The 21,034-nt window shown below is 38.5% G+C and overlaps 4 protein-coding genes across 21 annotated transcripts in view; 2 read left to right on the forward strand and 2 right to left on the reverse strand.

The window, feature by feature from the left end:
• Positions 1–12,975, reverse strand: part of adgre5b.3 (adhesion G protein-coupled receptor E5b, duplicate 3) — a 102,763-nt gene extending 89,788 nt beyond the window's left edge. The window contains exons 1-15 of one of the 2 annotated variants that reach the window (XM_051885700.1): positions 12,657–12,953; positions 11,416–11,481; positions 11,111–11,239; positions 10,831–10,911; positions 10,542–10,670; positions 10,367–10,422; positions 6,081–6,170; positions 5,837–5,990; positions 5,610–5,726; positions 5,340–5,542; positions 4,007–4,177; positions 3,721–3,915; positions 1,380–1,597; positions 1,084–1,242; positions 823–994 (exon numbers count right to left, since the gene is read on the reverse strand). In XM_051885700.1, the coding sequence (XP_051741660.1) occupies positions 823–994; positions 1,084–1,242; positions 1,380–1,597; positions 3,721–3,915; positions 4,007–4,177; positions 5,340–5,542; positions 5,610–5,726; positions 5,837–5,990; positions 6,081–6,170; positions 10,367–10,422; positions 10,542–10,670; positions 10,831–10,911; positions 11,111–11,239; positions 11,416–11,481; positions 12,657–12,684 (1,968 nt within the window). In that variant the 5' untranslated portion in view covers positions 12,685–12,953. Of the gene's footprint in view, positions 1–822; positions 995–1,083; positions 1,243–1,379; positions 1,598–3,720; positions 3,916–4,006; positions 4,178–5,339; positions 5,543–5,609; positions 5,727–5,836; positions 5,991–6,080; positions 6,171–10,366; positions 10,423–10,541; positions 10,671–10,830; positions 10,912–11,110; positions 11,240–11,415; positions 11,482–12,656 lie in introns of both variants that reach the window. The other variant, XM_051885720.1, reaches the window with a different exon arrangement.
• The window catches only part of LOC127508262 (gastrula zinc finger protein XlCGF52.1-like), a 111,172-nt gene that overhangs the window by 38,775 nt on the left and 51,363 nt on the right, over positions 1–21,034 (forward strand). The gene's annotated exons all lie outside the window — the stretch shown is intronic.
• Positions 1–21,034, forward strand: part of LOC127508364 (zinc finger protein 37-like) — a 95,395-nt gene that overhangs the window by 27,040 nt on the left and 47,321 nt on the right. The gene's annotated exons all lie outside the window — the stretch shown is intronic.
• LOC127507938 (adhesion G protein-coupled receptor E1-like) overlaps positions 17,605–21,034 on the reverse strand; it is a 28,952-nt gene continuing 25,522 nt past the window's right edge. For all 17 annotated transcript variants that reach the window (XM_051885391.1, XM_051885552.1, XM_051885534.1 and 14 more), the window contains 3 exons: positions 20,794–20,965; positions 18,674–18,763; positions 17,605–18,151 (listed from right to left, as the gene is read on the reverse strand). In XM_051885391.1, coding sequence (XP_051741351.1) covers positions 18,107–18,151; positions 18,674–18,763; positions 20,794–20,965 — 307 coding nt within the window. In that variant the 3' untranslated portion in view covers positions 17,605–18,106. The remainder of the gene's footprint in view (positions 18,152–18,673; positions 18,764–20,793; positions 20,966–21,034) is intronic.

Genomic DNA, 21,034 nt, shown 5'->3' on the forward strand with positions numbered 1-21,034 from the left:
ATATCAACTACATCGCTGGGATCCATACAGACACATGGTTTGTCCTACCATTTCTATGCTGATGACACAGCCCAACTTTTCATTTCAACTAGATGATCCAACGGCAGCTACACAGATCTCAGACTGCCTGGAGGACATCTCAGCATGAATGAAAGAATATCTCCTACAGTTCAACCTAACAAAGACAGAGCTTCTTGTCTTCCCTGCCGTTCTGACTGTACAGCACAATTTGACCATTCAGCTAGGTTCATCACCAATAATCCCATCAAGTTCGATCAGAAATCTTGGGGTAATCTTTGATGACCAGCTGACCTTCAAAGGCCACAGTGCAAGAATGGCACAATCATGCAGGTTTGCAATGCATAACATCAGGAAGATCAGGCCTTTCCTAACAGAGCATGCAACACAACACAAGATTACACTCTCATCTGTGCTTAGGTGCTGGCTTTCTTATCACTGTTAAAATAAAAGCTTCTTTGGACAGAAAAATGCCGATAATTTAAAAATGCCAAATATCTTGCCCTTGGTAATATATATCGGTCAACCACTAATTTAAAATGCTTTGTATATATGGCATGAATCACATGGAATCATTCTATGAAAATTTTGCATCCTTTTTTAAAATAAGTTCACCATCAACTGCCATTATATAGACGAGTATGAGCAAGACATTTTGTAAATTTCTCCTTTTGTTTAGTTGAACTGTCACGTTAAACTGTGACTGAATGTGATGTGATGTGACTGAAAGTCTAAAACAAACCATTTTTACTAAACATTCAGTATGTTCAAGTTAATTCATTCTGTGTTTTCATGTGTAGGTACCGTTTTGGACAACAGGCAGTGCATGATGAAGATGAGCGCCCCCTGTAGGCTGTTGAAGATGATGAAGAGGTACAACATGACTTCAGTCCCCTTCTCCTGAAAGAGAAAGAAGCCAAAGACCCACGTCCCGCCGAGAACACACAACTGAGCCACTGCGGTCACTGTAAAACTCCTACAGAAAATATAATTCATCAAAAACACTGAGATAAAACAAAATTAAAGACTGACTCATAAAAACTATAATAGTACACACACACACACCCGATCTGTTTGAGTTTGGAGAGGTCTGGATTAAGACTGGAGAATTTTTTAGCCAGTTTCCACACAGTGATGATGAAGACAAAACAGTTGAGGATGATGATGATGCAGACGGGTATGAAAAAACTCAAGATAAAATAACGATCAAGAGAGAGCCAACAGCTGGAACAGACATGTTAGGATGATAAATCAGTCACATGGTTACAAACACACACACACACACACACACACAAAAGACTAATTCATCCCTCTTTTTCTTTCATATTCCCTTTGAAACAGCAATGGATTCAGAAACTCACTGTCGATCAGTGCCGTATCCCTGTGGATAAGCGATGGCAGAGATAATGACGATGATGAGAGGGACTCCGTATCCCACTGCATACATGTACAGATGTTTTAATGTGTAGTGAAACACCAGCACAACCATCCGGTAGAGCTGAACCCCCTCCAGCAGCATCCAGCAGAACGCAGACAAGAAGAAGTAATGAAGCAGGCCGGCCACAATCGCACACGCTACCTGAGAGATAAACAGACATAGCATATCATTCTCACGTTTGCTTAGCATAAACGTTTTACATTTTTATTATTTTAAATAAACATTAACTGAAATAAAATCTTTTATTTTTTTTTTATTTCAGCTAGTTGACTGTCATGATTATGTTCAGTTAGTTTCATTTTCATGGACTCTTAGTTTGCACTCATCAGTTTCCTGTCTTCTTTGTTCTCAGTTTCCTGCAGCTAGTTTATTACCTTGGTTACTCATTTATTTATGTGCCTGTGTTTCTGTCCTTGGTTGTTGGTTCTTGTTAATGCTACGCTGAGTTTGGTTGAGATTTGCATTCTGTTAAATAAATATATTAGTTTTAATCTTTTTTGTCCTGCCTTCTGACTACACCACACTTGGAAGTGCAACAAAAGAACTGACCCAAAATATGGATTACGCAGTAAGTTTTACTTTCATTTTTTGAATACTCTGTTCAGTTTTGTCAGCTCGCCCAGCGAAACGCTCTCGATGACGAGACTTTAAAGACAATTTGCTGGATTGGAGCAAACTATCATTACCCATTTGACTTATCGGATATTAAGCAAGGAAACTGGGGATAGTTGGTTCTCCCATGTGTGGAGTAGATGTACGGCAGGGAGATGTTGACCCACCACACACCAGTCACTGCGCCAAGCCCAGAGCCCAGCCAGCCTTCACCCCGCACCACAGATAAGAAGCCAGAGCCCACCACAGATGGGGAGCTAACGCCTGCCGCGATGGATGTGCCTGTAATGAGGACAGCGCTGACCATCACCCGGAACCGAAGCCCCACAGTGAGTCTGACCAGGTGTGTGAGCCGGCAACATCTGTGCAAGAGGGAGTGTTGGTGGAGCTGAACACAGAGGAAAGCCTGATCGACTGTGAGTCAGAGATAGTACTTCCCACCCTGCCCACCCGCAAACTCTTTTCACCACCAGTCCATACTAATCTGGCCAGTCCTTCAGCCCTGTTTTTGCTGGTTCCCTGCAGCCATTGTCTTCTACCCTGATGCTTTGCAGTCTGGATAAGACCCTAGGTCTTATAGCCACCAGCTTCGCCCGAGCATGTGGATCCCCCAAGGTCCATTTCCGATCACTGGTCATGTTACTCCACCTTGGCCCGTTGCCCTGACTCCACCGCCTTCGCTCCTCCCTCAGTCGGCTCCACCAGGGATCATTGGCCCTATGGGTTCACCGGGCTCCCTTGGACCACCAGCTCCACCTCGGTTGGACGTCGCCCATCCTGCGCCATGGACCTACGAGCCGTCCACTGCACCTGAGGCTTCGTCTGGCTCCTCCCTCTCTCCAGCTCTGCTTCTGCCCTCAGTCACTTTAGTTCCGCCTCGGCCCTCCTGTACCCCGGTTGCACCTCGAGGGGTCGTCGCTGCAGCTCTGTCGCGATCCCGAAGCCTTCGGAGTGACTAGGTCCCATCTGCTCTCCGTCTGCACCTAGGGCTCCACTGTCTTCTTCTCCATCGGTCACCCCCTGGATGTCATCAGCCAAAACTCCATCATGGCTCCTCTCTCCTTCAACTCCACTATGGGCTTTAATCCCGGCTGTGCTCTGAGATACCACCTGGCCACTCCTTTATCCTCGCCACCCTGGCTTCTTCCACATGGACTTCCTCCTTTACCAACGCTTCATCTGGCCCCTGAACCACATCCTCAGACATTTTACGGCACAAGGCCGCGCCTTCCCGGAGGGGGGCATTCTGTCACAATTATGATCAGTTAGTTTATTTTCATGGACTTTTAGTTTGCACTCATTAGTTTTCTGTCTCCTGTGTTCGCAGTTTCCCGCCACTAGTTTGTTACCTTGTGGCGCTTTTCTATTCCATGGTACGGCTCTGTACAGCTCACTTTTTGGGGGGTTTTCACTGTGTATGTTACCTAGTACCTGGTACTTTTTTTAGTTTCACCCCGGTTGAGGTTCCAAGCGAGTCATACCGATACTAAAATGTGACGTGTAAACACTGCAGATCACTGATTGGTCATAGAGAATCATCACTATCAGCATCATTGGATTTACGACACGAGACACCAAACCCGCTAGATTTAAATAGTCATCAAGTTTTGCAGTTTTATGTGTCTAAACACAGTTTTCTCATTCAAACACACCCTGTTGTAAGTACTGGAGATCCCGCAAAGGAAGATGAGGTCTGCGATGAAGAGGCACACGCTCAGGTGAAGATGAATGCTATTTCGCGTTCCTTGGATTGAGCGGCAAAACCGGAACGTCAGGATACAGAGAAATAAACAAACCAGAGACAGAACTAAACCCACACGTGTGATCAACACCAGCTCAAACGTGTCCTGGAGGAAAGGAAGAGGAAAAACAGACAGAGACGGGTGGGTTAATATCATCATAATTTAGTCTAAAATCTGAAATATGTCACAGATGTACCTGGACAGGGTAGAGGGCCATAAGCAGAGCAAAACTACTCAGGTGAGAGTAGGAACAGCCTGTATGAGTGCCATTAGACCACGCCTTCTTACAGCCATGCCCAGACCACGCCCCCTCAGTCTCATTCCAGAACACACAGGAGTAAACCACGCTCCCAGACTCCGCCCTCTCCTGAAGAAGTGAGAAGAAGATGTGAACACCTGCCTGAAAAGTTCTATAAAAGGTCGGAAGCGAACACAAAATGCCAAATAAATACCATAATAGCTGGAGAACCAGCTAGAATCCAGCTTAAAATGGATTTTTAAACAGGGAATGTACATTTATATGGTAGTACCCTTTCAAAGTGGAACTTTGACACCGCGTCTTGGTGTTGACGCTATGGGGAATTCCATCAGCACGACCTGCATCTGAGGCACGTGTAAAGAAATGCCAATAATCATTGGTCCATGACGTCACACGTGGAGCGCCCGTGAGTATAAAAGGGAGCCTGAGTTACTCGTCAACAGCTTTTTTGCCTTTTGGAGCCGCTTGTTTGTGTGCATGTGTAAAATTAGAGTCTGTTGGAGTGCGTTTGACTCTTTAAAAGGAGCTAGATGCACTCATTACCCTGTTCAAGAAGCTGTTCTTGCTTGATTTTTTCCTGAGAGATAAGAATCTAGCGGCTCTCAAGGGAGCTGAATGTATTCATTGTGATGTGTTCACTGTGGGAAGCTCCATCCATGCCTGACTCTCTCTTGAGGAGTCCTGCAGTTTGAGGTCCCATGGCCGCCGAGGCAGCAGGGCAAGATCGATTGCGGGGATTGTAGGCATAGCATAGGGAGGAGTCTGATGATGCAATCTTGGCTCCGGCTGGGTTCTGTAGAGTCATTTATTGCTATGCTCACTATGTTTGTGCATATTCACAGCTTAGTGAAGCAGGCATTTCTTCAGCATGGCAGAGTGGGTATTGGCTCCCCATAGCGTCTACACCAAGACGCAGCGCCGAAGTTCCACTTCGAAAGGGAACATCTCAGGTTACGTATGCAACCAGATTCCCTGAGAAGGGGAACGAGAGGCTCTCGTTGCCATGCCTCAGACTTGACTGCACGCCTCATTCAGACAAAACAGTTGATGACATGTACTCAGGCTACCTTTTATACTAACGGGAACTCCACATTTGACATCATGGACTGATCTCTGCCAATGATTATTGGTGTTTGTTTGCACGTGCCTCAGACACTGGTCATGCTGATGGCATTTCCTATAGCGTCAACAGCAAGAGTCAGCATCTCATTCCCCTTCTCAGGGAACCTGGTTTTATACACATTTATTTGTAACTGTTTAACATCTTCACCTTCGTGTGTGTAAAGATGAGCGTCACTGGCTCAGAAAGACGTTTAGTTTCTGGATTACTGACAACGACTGTCACCACCTTTGAGTTGAGTTGATAAGTGATGTTTCTCTCTATATCATTTGATCTCTCTCTGCTGATCTTGTGGAACTGATCGCTGGATATGTTCATATCTTTAAAACTGACCAACGCCACAAATGCAAAACCTAAAGGAAAACAACATCTCGTCATGAATGTGTTGATGCTAATATATGTGCACGTGTGTGTTTGTACCTGGATAAGATTTCCCTACAACTGTTTCCCAGCTGGTGTTGAAGAGAGCGGAGTCTGAGCTCAGAATTACACGCCCACTGGGTGGAGTCTGATTCCGTGTGACTGCAACCTCAGCGACTGTGATTCACATGATCATACAGAACAACTGCTGTCAGCACTTTCAGTACTCAGGATCTCTTTCATTATATGCATATTTTAAACACATTGAGATGATGTTTGTGTCTCACAGGTGTTGTGTATCTCCATCCTGGTCACAGGCTCTTTAAGCTGAGGTCCGATCAGACGCATGCTGTTCTCCACCGTGTCCAGAAACTGACTCAACGTCTCACCATCAGCAATGTTTCCGTTCGTCAGCAGATTATCAGTGGAATTGCAAAAGTTCTGTGAAATGAATCAGTGAAATTCATTCAGCCACTGTGAAAGTGCATGGACACAATGTACTATGTGAATATATTACGCAGTGTGTTTAACCTCCAGTAACTTCTCTGCAGTGATCTGTTCTCCTTGTGGATCATCCAGAGACTCACAGCTGTTCATCAACAGTGACATCAACTGCTTCAACTAAAAGAAGACACACAGAAATCAGAGTCTATAGGCATCTTTTACAAGTTGAAACCTCGTAATTATGGTAATAATGACATGGGGTGAACGTACCTTTACAGAGCATGATACAATGCATGCATGCACCTAATTTTACTCATTCCCATCATATGTTTCACACTCACACCAAAAGCGCGTGCACCACTGGACTATTTAAGTGGTGCGCACATAAAGCCGACCCTCTCAAACAGCTCACGAGTACCAAATTTTCCGTGGCTCATTGCACTTAAACGGCCAAATACACACGTAATTATGTCAAAATGCTCGTGTTGGCGAGTATGTAAAGGACCGCTAATTTGCTAAAGAGAATTTATAAAGTCTGTACTGACTTATTTGTGCTGCGCTGCCTTGAAGGACTTTTACGCTGAAATGGATTCAACACACAAAATAGGACTATAAAGCGCGCCCTGTTTTCGCTATTTGTAAGTGCACTCGCTTTTGTGAAGGACGCAGCTTCCAATCTATGATGGTTTTCTCTCCCCATTGTATTTTTGTGCATCCCACATGAAAGTTATGTAAACGAGTTTAATGTCTATCATTTTTGTATCATTATTGTGATGTTGGTTATTGTGTTGGAGTCATACAGTGTTTGTTTTTTGTTTGTGTTTTGCTGTATCTCAAGTGTCTCGAATAAAACGCTAACGGAAACATCAGTTTAAGGAGTATTTGAACATCATTCCAGTGGGGTAGTAACAGAGTATTCAGGTAAATACAGTCAGCTTTGTAACGTAAATAGTTGCGAAAGAAAACGCAGGTTGTGTAACAGTATATTGGATCTCTGCATAAGCTCTTAAAGTGACAGCAGCCTAATAAACCTGCTGCTGTCCTTGTCAGTAGCCCCTTTTACACATACAGTCTTTACTGGTAAATTACCTGTAAGAGATCATGTGTGAACAGAGCCTTTTCAAAAATACCGTTAAATTGGTTCTGGCAATTTACCAGTAAGGGAAGTTGTAACATTAACAGTAAATTAAGACTAAAAAAAAAGAACAAAAATCACATTACTGACTCCATAGCTGCAAGGTTAGAGACTATGGAAACATCACTCAGAGAGCAAGAAGCTCTCTGTATCCAGGAACAAAGGGAGTATGAAGAAAAGTTGCGTAGGGAGGCCAAGAAAGAACAGAAAGAGGAAAGGGCAAATATGATGGCTATATGGATGGAAATGATGGAGTTCCAAGGGAACCTCCTAAGGGAATTCATGTACCGCCCACCCTGGCAACATCTTTTCCTCCGCATCCACCTTACCAACAACATAGTCATCACAACCAACACTTCTCTTTTCCAAGCCCTAGCACTAGCTACATGGCACCACACCACCGACCAGAACAAGATGGTGCAGAGGCCTCACTCCATCCAGATTTTGGTGACTTGTAAAGCAATATTGGTGACTTTATTGCAACCTTTTAACCAATCAAACATGCAAAGCATTTTACAATGAAAACACAAATAATTCAATTTTACATGCATATATACTTATTACACTTGGTAAGTCTGCTTAAAGTTAGACAAATATAACTGTAAACATAGCTGTTTTGCATGTAGCACACAAGTTAAACTATAGCAACATCTTTTCTAATTGGAAGGCTGAATTGGGCTGAAACATACATGCAGGCCTTTGTGTTTTTTTCTTTCTTCAACTTACCAAAAGTTGTGATCCACAACGGCCTGCAACACTATAGAGTGCCATCCTTTACTGTTATAGTAGGCAGCCTGGTCCTCATGAGGTTTTATTATCGGTATATGGCTCCCATCGATGGCGTCTGCGCACATCTTGTAGCCACTGGCAACAAGCCCATCAGTGGTTTCTTGGAGACGCTGGCCTTGAAGCAGGCATATAAAACGCTTGCAAAGGGTCTCTTGTAGAGCACGTTACCTGACGAACAAGCATGCAGACTGTCGATATTTCGACACCAAACAAACATGATATGGTCCAGTATTCACTTGGGGTAGCGTATCACCACAAGACAACAGCCAGTCTGAGTCGGGGTTCCAGCGGTTTTCGCCAGCCGGTAGTCTTTCGTTCCAAAGAGGGTTACAAAAGCTGCAGTACATACTCAAAAGTATCTCTTGACATGCGAAAGTGTCTTTTCGTCATCTCTTCGTCAAAGTTGTTCAAAACACTTTCCCATGTATTCACTGAACTGCCCACGTCCTTCGCACAGACCTCTGTGTAGCCATATGTGTAAACATTACTATTTTTTTTTTTTTTTCCCCGCAGGTAACGTCTCTTCCTTCGAATGCTAGCGACAGGACTTTTCCATGCAGTTCAAGATTTCAGTTTGAAGGAGTCTAATATGATGTCATGGGGTCAAGTGTAACTGCATAGGGGGAGAGTGGGGTAAGATGAGCCATTTTTTACTTATGTGGTCCTCAAGATAAGGGAAAATGAGGCAGAAGTACAATGAAAGTATTTAAAGTAATTTCAGGATGTTTCCTATCATTTTAAATGATCAGAATACATCTATGACAAAGGCCTCTAAAAATATGGCTTCTTATAAAAAAGTGTTCCTCTGGCTCAATTTACCCCAGGTTAGGGGTAAGTTGAGCCGAGTCAGTAGGTGGGTGTAAACTGACCATCTAACTGAATCTGAATCAAACCCATGTGAAATTTATGGATATGAAGATAATGTACCTATTTTAAAAACTAATTTAATAATCAAAATTCCTTTTACAAATATTTTTTGTAAAATTATTTTACAAATATTTTGTCTTTAAAGCTAAATTAAACAACATAAAACCAACCAATTGAAGTTGAAATTTCAGTATGTTGATATATAAACAGACTAAACAGAGAGTTTGTTGAGTAAAATTAAATAAAAACTAAATAAGAATGAATAAATGTCACTGAAACTAATAAACATTTTAGTCAAAAGGTTCTTGACATGGTCGTTTTTCTGCAATGTTGACCATGTTAGGCCATTAGAGACTACAGGTGTAAAGATATATATGATTAAACATCCTCTGGTTCGTATCAGAGAAGGATTTGGTGTACTTGTACACTGTTCCTATCAAGTAAACTCGAAAATAAAGATAAACTAAATCAGTTGCGTAATATTACATTGAAATGACACCAGTTTATACTTCAGATTTAACTTAAATTCATTGCCTTATGGTGGGCTAAGTTAAAACGCTGGCTCAATTTACCCCACAGCATTTGGCTCACTTTGCCCCATAGCTGCCATTTTAGGAAAAGCTAGCTAGCTTACCAATTCAGGATAATATTTAGCTAAATGGTTTTATACGTTGCTAAATCACCAATATTCATCATAAATAGTTTTAGACCTGGACAAATTTGCTTTGATGAAACAGCCATTACATCTGTTATGTTCAAATTTTACTTTGACAAGCCAAAAACAGTTTTTAAAGTAAATAAGCAACTTCCACTCCACCCATGTGCTTCTCCTTTTCACAGTCTGGCAGAAATGATGGGTGGTTCTAAAATATATGGTCACATGACAATAAAATGGTACGGTTGCCAAGATACAGGGGGTGGGTCAACTTACCCACTGGCTCATCTTACCCCACTCTCCCCTATACTCTCCCCAAACTCTGTGCGCAGACGTTTAGATGTCACTTTAGTTTAATGACATCACAGAGTTTACCGGTATTTTAGAACTGATGTGTGAATGGTATCTTACCGGTGAAAAGCCAGAACGCCGTTGCTTGTTTAAATAGCACATTTTTGTATTTACCGGTAAAGTCGTTCAGGCAATTTTAGGGTAATTTACCGAGATTGCTGTGTGAAAGGGACTAATGTTAATCAAAGAACAAAATACACAGAGAAAATCACTCTCTGCTCTTGACTGAATAACTTTTGTAACTTTGATCGTAAGCATTAATCTGTATTTAATTTTTACAAAGAAGAATATCCAGTGTTATTTTACATTTGATTACTTTATGTAATTTCTGTCGTATTTCTTACCCAAATACTACTGTTAGACTCACCTGAAAAACTTAATAAAATGAGAACGTATATCAAATAATAATAATAAAAGAACATTAAATGTCAATTTAAGAACATTTTATCTAAACACTTACAAAACCTTTACAAAATGTAAAAAAAAAAAAAAAAAGTGGAAACGTGCCGTGTTAGCTGGCCATATAATTATAATAATCATAATCATAATAATCATAATAAGCAGATCACATTCTACCTTCTCCGGTGTGTGTCCAGCATCAGGCTCAGGTTTAAACTGATCACAGTTCATTTCTGTGCACAACAACAGCAGAGATCAAAATAAACAAACAGACTACAGTGCACTGATTACCGGAATTTTAATTAGCTGCTGCATAATGAACAGAACAATCCCCACTTTTTATTATTCTCACCGGTGCATTTTGACTGGTTGTTGCCGTAGTTACTGTAACCCTGGTGACATTTGCAGCTGTAGCTCCCTGGATGATTGTAGCAGTCGGCGTTTGTGCCGCAAACATCTGGATCTTTACATTCATCGATATCTGTGAGAGAGAGAGAAGATGGATGAGAGAAAATTCTCGGTTAATGTCATTTTAACAAACATAAATTTACACAGCTCATTTGATGTGACAGCGGTGCTGGCATCAGCTTTTGTCTAACACATGTCAAATTAAATTGATAGTCCATAAAAATAAAAGGCACCTTCACATATTGCTTCAGGGCCAGGTGAGCTCTCAAAATCCATATCACCAGAGCCAGAAAATGAGATACACTTGTTTATATCTGACAGGAGGGAAAGAGAGCAGCTGGCATGAATTATTGTTTTAGAACATTATTATATGATTATAAATTAAGCTTATACACAAAGCCAAATTGTCTTTTATGATCGAATGCTTTTACAATGTTTTGTAAGTCATTTTGAATTAAAGTTTAAATGTCTGAATAATTAAATGTACAAGGTGGACTCAATCCTCTGTAATACCTTCACATGGTCCTGTTGGGAAGCTCTTTTGGAACCCTGGATCACAGGCACAGTAGTAACCTCCATGTGTATTAACACACACTGAGTGATCGCCACACACACTTGGGAAACTCGCACACTCATCCTCATCTGTAAAACAGACAGACAGTGGAATGACGAAGGAAACCTTTCATTATACAGTTAAAAAGACTGGAACTACAGTTACACAAATTCCCTCTCTTGAGTGATGTGCAGACCATTATTAAAAACTTCATTAGTCAAACTGTTATTTTTTTTATTTAATCAAACCACAAGGTCATAATTACCAACACATTTCATTTTAACAAGTTTAAGTCCAATGAGACATCCACTACATGACGGCAGAAAGAGACCTGGGAAGAAAAAATACAGCTTTAGTAAAACTTGCAATAGCTTCCAGTGATATTTTTTTTTACAATAAATGTGTTTGCAATTTGCAGCCAATTCGCATTTGATGAGACAAACGTTATAAATCTGAGTAAGCATATTGTAAACAAACAAAAACATACAAAAATAGCCTACATCTCTGCTTAATTTGCTTCAGTGATTCATATTCGTTTTGATTTCTTTAATTAGTGATTAATTTGTAGACGAGAAGTTCAGCGGTAAGATATTGCAAAGTTTAGCCTCATCCAAATATACATTTTTAATGTTTGTTAAATTTCGGTTTTCATCTACATACCGTGTTTAGTTCAGATATAGTTCTACTTTTAAAGGAAACACAAAACCTGTACACCGATTTATTGCGCTTGTGAACTTGTAATTCTGAGTGCCACTTTGAAGAAACTCTATCATGTTTTCTACGTGTATGAGGCGAAAATTGTTAAACCGTGAGCTTATGGCTGTAACAATCACAAAAGGTCATATTTGCATAAACTGGCATGCTTCGAAGTTGCTTTTTCTGCACAATCATTAATAAATTAAAAGTCGAGCTCTGTCTGTGACTAATAGTTTTCTGAAATAATCGATGCAGCATGTCATAATTGCTGCAGAAAGAGCGAACTTGTATAATAGACGAAGCAGCCTACTCTAAGTTGACTCTTTCTAAAGGACTAGCCTACATATTTGCACCAGTTGGCCTCCGTCAACTAGGTCCCGAGAGCAGGACTGAAGTTGGAAAGAGACTGACATGAAGGGAAAAAAGAGGAATTTATATCAGTCAAAAAACATGCGTACTTGGAGTCAGACCTTCGCGATCGCGAGCATGTGCTGGATTTAGGTGGTTAACTTAGGACAAACAAGCTATTTTGTGCATTATTTCATAATCATTTCCCATCAGCCTTTCTTACACTGGGGCATGTTGGTGTAAGAAAGAAACTGATTTCGATAACTGCGTTGTAAGTCTCTGGTTTCAAATTTCTAACAACAGAAATCGTCGATCTTAAAGAAGTCTTTGATTAACACAGACAAGCACAGCTCTGTGTTTATTGTCTCTGACACATATTCCCAGCGGATGTCCAACTTCAGTGCGTCATAGCCTATTTACTACTACACACGTGAACAGAGTAAAACAATCTAGGCTACTCACCCAGAAGAAGTGTCCACTTTAGCTCCATGTTAGGAAACACAGCTGCTTTTTAAGTCTTTAGGTATTTTTATGCTGTTGAAAAGTTGTATGAAATTCCTAAAGAAAACGTCCTGCTGACTGTCTTTAAGCGCTTATAAATGCTCTAGCTCGCCTGTTATTTGTTCCAAGCAAGCTACACATTAATTTCCACTAGGTTCTGCTGTATTATTCCTGCTCATGTCAAGAGATGTTGTTCTGGCTGCTGTTCTGACTGTATTTCCAGCTGTGTTGCCAGATTTGACGATTCTGGCGATTTCCAGCCCAATTAAGCTCTGCAAAACCGACCCAAAACATTCACTGCCAAAAGAATGATAGAATTATATTGTCATGACATCAAGGTTTATAAGGACTTTCTTAAAACTAAATAATGATGACTACACTGTAAAAAATATTCCGTAGTTTTTACAAAATAATTTTGGCAGCTGTGGTTGCCAGAATAATTTTGTAAAAAATACAGAAAAACTGTAAACACATTTACAGAACAAACTGTCAATTTTACAGTATAAAACTGTAATTTACAAACAAGAAAATTTGAATGTAAACAAGTAAATTCAACAATGCACTCTACTACTAAAATCTGTTTAGTACCTTTAACATATACTGACAACCACCATAATAATGCAGGCGGTAAAAGAGAAAGCCACATGAAGAATCAGAGTTCATCACAAATAGCTTTTCCACTGGCTGAAGTATATACTAATGTAAAGAGGGTGTAAAGAGTCATTCACGCAAACGCAAAACACCATCATGGTAACACACAACACTTACATAATGCAATAAACATTCATTAAACAACAGAAGATGTAACATGAAACCCTAATGTACATAACTGATAACAAAAACTATTAAGAAACATGATTTTTTAAACAAAATACTTTCAAATGTGGAGTGTCACACAGGGAATTGTGGGAATATCAGTTTACAGTTTTTGACTGTAAATTATACATTGATTTGTTCTTTTTTACTTCTAAAAATTGTAAAATTTACAGCATTTTACTGTGAAAATTACATAAAATGTCTGGTAAGAGCTTTTACAGTTTTTCCCTGTATATAGTACTGGAACTTACTGTTAACCTATTTACAATTTTTTTCTGTAGCGTTTTTACAATATTTTACTGTTAAAATCACATTCATTTTTTACAGTGTAAATAAAATTATAAAAATGAATCAATTTCCCTGCCATGAGAGCAATACAACAGAAAAACTGATCAAAACATTGCAAACACAGTAAAAGAAAACCAGCAGATATGACAGAACAGGTAGGAACTGTTGAAGGATGTCAAATATTTGCCAGTCAAGAAATTAAGGGACAAAACTATTGTTTTTTCATTTGTCTGTCAATTTTGAGATTTTGGGCTTTTCATAAAGTGTTTTTTGTTTGTTTGTTTTCAGACTAGTGGAAAGAAAACATCCAAAACACACTTTTAAGTGTATCTTTTATAGCTCTTTAACTATTTGCATCTGTAGATTTAAATTACAAAGTAGCTCAAATTCTCACTTCAGTAGCACTTACACCAAACTTTATAGATTTATTCCTATCTATGTTCTGATGGTTTTTACAGAGGGGTTTGTTCATATCTAATTTGCCTGATTATATACAACATTTAATTCATAAAAAATGCTTTTTTTTTCTTCTGATGTATGGACTGATAAAAAGAGATATCCAAAGTCCCCTTTGACTTTAATATGTAAAATAAACAAGATTTTTGAATCTGACTTCATCCAGTGTTCTAGAAATGTATGCAAATTAGTGCATATTTAACACTTACACTACTGTTTGGGGTCTCCAGAGACCCCAGGCAGCAAAATGTAATTTTGTAACAAAATATTTTTTTATTATTATTATTTTTTTTAAACAAATGTAATTTTACTCAGTTTATTAATGTTTTTTACTCTGCATTTGTGCAGTTTTTGGAGGATTTATGATTTCTGTTAAATTTATATGAATAAATTAAAAAATATTTTTTTAAATATCTTTTGGAAAATGCAGTTTTAAAAATAAACAATTATCACTTTAACCAGTAGATGGCTGCAGAGCTCCACTATTTGCTCTTTGACTAACTGAAAGACATCTTTTCACAAGTTTTTCCAGATTCATATCTACATAGTATGAAATCACAAATATAACAATAAAAATTACTTTTTGTCAAAGTTTAGCATTTTTTGTACTGAAACAAATCAGTTTTTCAATAATGTTACATTATGATTAGAATCAAACCTAAACAAGATGTTGCAAAGAGACAAGTTGGAGTCTTTAGAGTTTATCATTTATTTCAAACATCTGTTTTTCATTTAATTCTACAAATTTAATCTACACTTCAGTTACTAAGTATAACAGAGCAAAAATTAGCAGAAATGAACAGTTATATGACATTGAGTACAAATACACGACATGAACGTCAAAATGCAATGAACTGAACAGCAATAACAAATGAGCAAATAAAGCACATGGATTCTGTGTGTGTGTGTGTGTGTGTGTGTGTGAGCATGATCATTTTGCATTGTGGATGTTTTAAAGTGTGCCACTTTATTTCTGTCTATGTGTGTTCTGCGTTGTTTCTGATTTTGAGGATGAATTTAGTCTATTTTCTAAGCGGGGTCTCTCACCTTTTTTTCTTTCACACTAACATAAAAACAAGATATTCCAATTTATTTTTTATTTGTAGATCTAGAAAGACAATTGTACAAAGTCTCTTGCCGAAAATGTGTCATTCAAAGAACGACAATAATAATGTGTTTACCTTTGTGTTGCGCTTGAACTTCAAACAGAACTACAGTACAACTTTCTTGAAGTACACATTCAAGAAACTGAATAATCGTTGATTCAAACCTCTTCCGTTCAGGGAGTGCAGTCTGGATGGTTTAAAAGTTGCAGATGTTCTGGTCAGGCCAGTGTGGACATGACGGACAGGAGTAGTCCTATATTCAATCTCAATTAAGTCATTCGACTGTATTCTCAGTCGTCTCTCACCACAGCGATTGCTTGGATATACAGCTACGAGTTCAAAATCTGATCCCTTATCACGCTAAAAACCCTGTCACTCATGAATCGTGAAGCTCCAAACCAATTTTAACTTTGAGAGAACGTTAGCTGAAGTTATGAGAACATTCCCTTAGCTGGGAAGTCAGTGAGATCTGATCTCTCTAGAGGTTGTTGTAAACTGTGAAACACACACACATTTACCTGACTGTTACTGGACTGGTTGTTGCTAAAGTGTGGTCGTTTCTTCTCATGCACACAGATTTGGCTGTTCGCAACACTCCCTCTGACCTGAAGACATACCACAGCGTAATAAGTTGATAAGACTTATAAATGAGCTGACTTGTCCTTTTCACATGACCTCTAAATTTGTACCAATATAAACACATTTCACTCGGGTTAACTGCTGGTTATGTTCTTTACATTCCTGCATAATGGAGGCAGAAACTAGAAAAAAAAAAAAAATAAGATTATGGAGCAGAACTCAAGTTTCTCAGTGAAGATGTTTATGGTTTGATCATCCGCATAATAACAGGACAAAATGATTTGAACAAAACACACTTTCAATGTTTTAAAATAAACTTATGAAATATTAGTACACAAACAGACAACAGAATTTATTTTTAAAATGAGATTGGCAATAGGATAATTTATGTATTGTACAGCAATCATAAATGAACCCTCTCTACTGTTTAAAACCCAACTACAGTTTCACTTTCATTTTTCAGGCTTCTGAGGGATTATTTTAAAGCGGTCATAAATTAAGAAATTAACTTTTCCTTGAACTTTTGATATATAAGAGGTCATCGTACTATAAGAATATCCTGTAAGTTTCAGAACTGGAAATGTCTTTGTTAGTCTAATAAAAGCTTTTATTGACACAAGGCCCATCAAACGACTGATCCTGGAAAGTGCCTATCTATGACATTGATAGGTGAAGCTCCGCCTCCTGATCTGTAATGATTCATGTACAGTCAGATGTTCTTTGTCTGTGTGTCAGTAAATCAAACCAGTGACTAAACACTCAACTTCACATTGTTTCTCTTAGGAGGATGAAAATAATCTGTTATTTAAACAGTGATTAAATTATATAAAGAAAGCGATCAAAGAACTTTTTTTATACATACACCAAAATTTGGAATGATATTCCACATCACATAAGAAAAATACCATCTATTACATGTTTCAAAAAGGCATACAAACTGTTTCTTCTAAACAGTTACACTTGATCGTTTATTTATTGCCCTACTTCTGTTTGCATCGTTTGTATTGTTGTTTTTAGTTGTTTGCATTTGTTTAGCCTGTGCTAATGTTTTTTGACCTTGTGTTGTAAATTGTGTTTTATGTTCTGCAGAACAGGAACCTACTGGAAACCATTTTTCAAACTGAGTCAGGCCCGTTTAAATTGTACCTTAATGTTACTTTTTAACCTTTCCTGTATAATAAATGAAATGAAATTAAATGAAACGCTCCCTTTACAATCGCTGGAGCTGTCAATCAAACAGCGCGAGTTTATCAGTGACTGAGTTCTGGACTTGCGCCAAAACTCCCGTTTTATTCAACGAATCTCTTAGTTACATCGAGTTTGCACTGTTAGTTATGATGAAAGCATTCGTTAGTGTGCAGAAATTGAGTTAAAATGACGAGATCACTGCTTTGATGAGCTCAACAACATGTCTGTGATCGACTATAATCTTCATCACTGCAACCTTTCATGCCACGATCTAAATATAATGCCATAGATGCAACACTTTTCACGATTAATTAACCCTGAGAGCTGTAATAGTAAAAATGTGCTAGAAGTTTTCGGGAGTAATACTTGGCTATTTCATATGCAAAGATGTCAGCCAATCACAGCAGTGGGCGTTTACACTGAAGTCTCACAGAGACACGCCCCTTAAAACAGAGTGTTCAAATCAGAGGCTAAAATCAAGGTAGCAAAAATGCCTTTTATTTCTAAATCATGATGATTTTTAATGTAAAACGCATACTAACATTATAAGTGCACCCCAGGAAACATTATAAAACAACCCAGTTCATGACCCTTTTAACTGTTTTTGTGACATAATCATGTCAACATCTCCCTTGATACAATAAAACATTGATTATTTTAAAGCTGCTGCCATTTGCATGAAATAAAATGTAAGACCCTCCACCTGCACAACAAAGTAAAGCCAAATACAGAAGCAACCTGAATATTTTACTCATTTAATGGAGTGATCCGTTTCAGCAGTTCCCATGACAGACCTATAACTCCATGTACAGTAACAGTTGTATGATGAACCCACATCTGCAATCTTCCTGAATAGACGGATGGAAAGCAATATTAAGATCTTCTGACTGGAAATGTTGAACTGAAGCTTTGTGAAAAGTCTTGGTTTGTCGCAGATATTGTCTTGTGTTCAAGAGTTTGTAAACATCCATCAGGACTTTATATCTGTGACTCTGCTGTGCTGCCGTCACTCCGCAGCGGTTTCTGCCAAAGTCAAAGGAAGAATGAAGCTGAAGCCACAAATGCTGCTTTAAATGTCCAAGACTCTGCTTTAAATCATTCAGACACACTCACTAAAGCCCAAAGTATACTTTTTTTTCACGCACACACCAGCACATGCGTACAGTTACCTGTCAAAATGTACTCCATTTAATAGCGTTCATGAACACAGGTGGTCCACACATGCGCTCTAGAAAGTTTAATCTTTGTCAAGTGTCTGCACTATTTTTCTCCAGAAGTTATGAACAATAAAAATGTCTTTGTGTATTCTCATAACCCTCTCACACCAGCACTTGTCAATGTGGGTGTATTTTGTTGTTGTTCCATCTCTAGTTTCATTTTCTACTGTGAAACAACTGTTTTGCCACTTCCTGGAACAACTGATTAGTGCAAAACAAATTCAGAGTGACATGCATACTATTCTGGTGATGAAACTTGCATTATCTGCACTGTACGTGGACCTTCGCATATGCGTAAAAACCGAAGTATACTTCGGGCTTAACGTACCTGACTGCTGTTGGACTGGCTGGTACTGTATTCTCTTTTCTTCTTTTGTGGGCACATTCGGCCAAACAGACTGTAATACTCCATCCTGACCTGAAGGGGGCGACACAACAGCCAAAATAAATGATACAAATGATACAATAACTTACAGTATGTTTCTGGTCAAACCCTAGTGGTTGATATGATATTACACAACTTATGCATAACAATTGCTGCAATAAAATTTAGATTTATTTTACATATTTACCAAATTAGAAATAATTAATTATATGAAAAAAATATTTGAATTTGATAAATAAGCCAGTGATATTTTAGTATAATTGAGATACTATTATAGTTTTTATTAATATTTTGAATTAGTCTATTTTTTTAGTAATTTAGTTCTGTTTTTGACATTTTATTTTTTTATATGTCTAATCTCTACCTTATTTTTAATATTCTCAGGTTTGGTCGAATCTGACCTAAATTATACTTAAAATCGGACAGAAGCCTTTTCCGTGGTCTGTTCTGGCTCAAAGTCATAAATCAACGCCCCGGGAGGCAGACTCTGTTATAAAAACAGAAGTCAATTTATTGATTACAATTAGTTTCTCTATATAGGTTAAAAATATCAAATAGTTTCTCAATCAAGGCCATATCAGCGATGGTTCTGGTGCCGGAGAAGCTCTTCAGGTGGTATTGTCACGGATAAATTAGTGACCTCCCCAAATGTGGTCATCCAGACTGGGAATGCCCCCTTTAAAAAGGCCTGTTTTATGTGTTCTCCTCTGCATTTAGTGAGCATCACTTTTCATCCCCGGCAACATACTTCCTGCACACTACTTATAAAGTTGCTCTAATTCATGTTTTCTTCTCTACTTTGAGCATAAATAAGTCATCTGTAGAGTGATATGTGAGCGGTCTCATCCTCGTCTCTTTGACCTCGAATTTAAGTCTGTACAGCCGCTTCTGCATTCGCACTTGAAAATGAGAAATATGACATGAATATGGCAAACTGGATATAGCGCAACATAGTTTGAAATCAAAATTTTAAAGATTAAATAAAATCAAAGTCAAAAGTCAAAATAAAAGTCATGTCGCTGTCAAAATAAAAGCTGAACTGTCACTTTAAACCAGGGGTGTCCAGACTTTTTTAAAAGGGGGCCAGATTCGATGTTGTGGACACATCTGGGGGGCCAGTTCCTTTTCTATATATATATATTTATTTATTTATATTACATGTTTTGTTTCTTGAAAACATGACAGATTCGACAAAAGCTTGAGCTGACAGTAGAGTAGCTTGAGATAGGACAGATATGTAAATTTAATACACAAACAATATCTGCAAAACGTTTAACAACCTCGTTTTTAAAGGGTGAAATTTAAATATTATTACGGAGTTCGAACTCTATTCTTATTTAAATTACTCTAAATAGTACTCTATTTAGATCACCGCAGGTAAAACCACACATGGTGCCTCACTACATGGTAAAAAGTAAAAATAATGTTTCTATATCTAGAATGGCTTTGTTATTTAGTCTATAAACACATTTAATATAAATACAAACGCACAAAAGTGCAAGTTTATGACAAAAAACAAAGTCTGTAATTTGGCATTTATTACTCATTTAATACATGTCTCCATTAAAAATTAAATAAAATGAGATATTAACCTACATTTCTGACAAAATGCCACAGTTACAGTTCGTGTTACCACAGTAAATCCATGATAAATGTTGTTGAATTGTTGGTTGAACAGTATTCTAACTGGATCAATGTTTCTCCTGATGTGTTGTTTCAACTGTCTTTAAACTGAATTAAATCACAGAGAGATTTGCAGCTTGTACCAGAGACCTCTACGCCGAACTGGCTGTTTAGTGGTGGTGTGATCCAGACAAGTAAACACATTTGTGAGCTTGTAAATTATGCAGGGTGGGCCACATATAATATATTTTAATAGACAAGCTGCAGGTCGTTTGAAATTCATCCCTGGGCCGCATTTGGCCCGCGGGCCGTAGTTTGGACACCCCTGTTTTAAACTACTGAAATCGTGCGAGAAGTCTAAAACAAACCACTGTTACCAAACCTTTAGCATGTTTGTCAATTCATCATGTGTTTTCTGTTGTCATGTTGTGTGTAAGTACCAGTTTGGACAGCAGGCAGTGCATGATGAAGATGAGCGCCCCCTGTAGGCTGTTGAAGATGATGAAGAGGTACAACATGACTTCAGTCCCCTTCTCCTGGAAGAGGAAGAAGCCAAAAACCCACGTCCCGCCGAGAACACACAACTGAGCCACTGCGGTCACTGTGAAACTCCTACAGAAAATATAATTCATCAAAACAACTACAACAATTGAAAACCGACTCATAAAAACTATAATAGTA

The sequence above is a fragment of the Ctenopharyngodon idella genome, chromosome 1, assembly GCF_019924925.1.
Source record: "Ctenopharyngodon idella isolate HZGC_01 chromosome 1, HZGC01, whole genome shotgun sequence".
Lineage (NCBI taxonomy): Eukaryota > Metazoa > Chordata > Actinopteri > Cypriniformes > Xenocyprididae > Ctenopharyngodon > Ctenopharyngodon idella.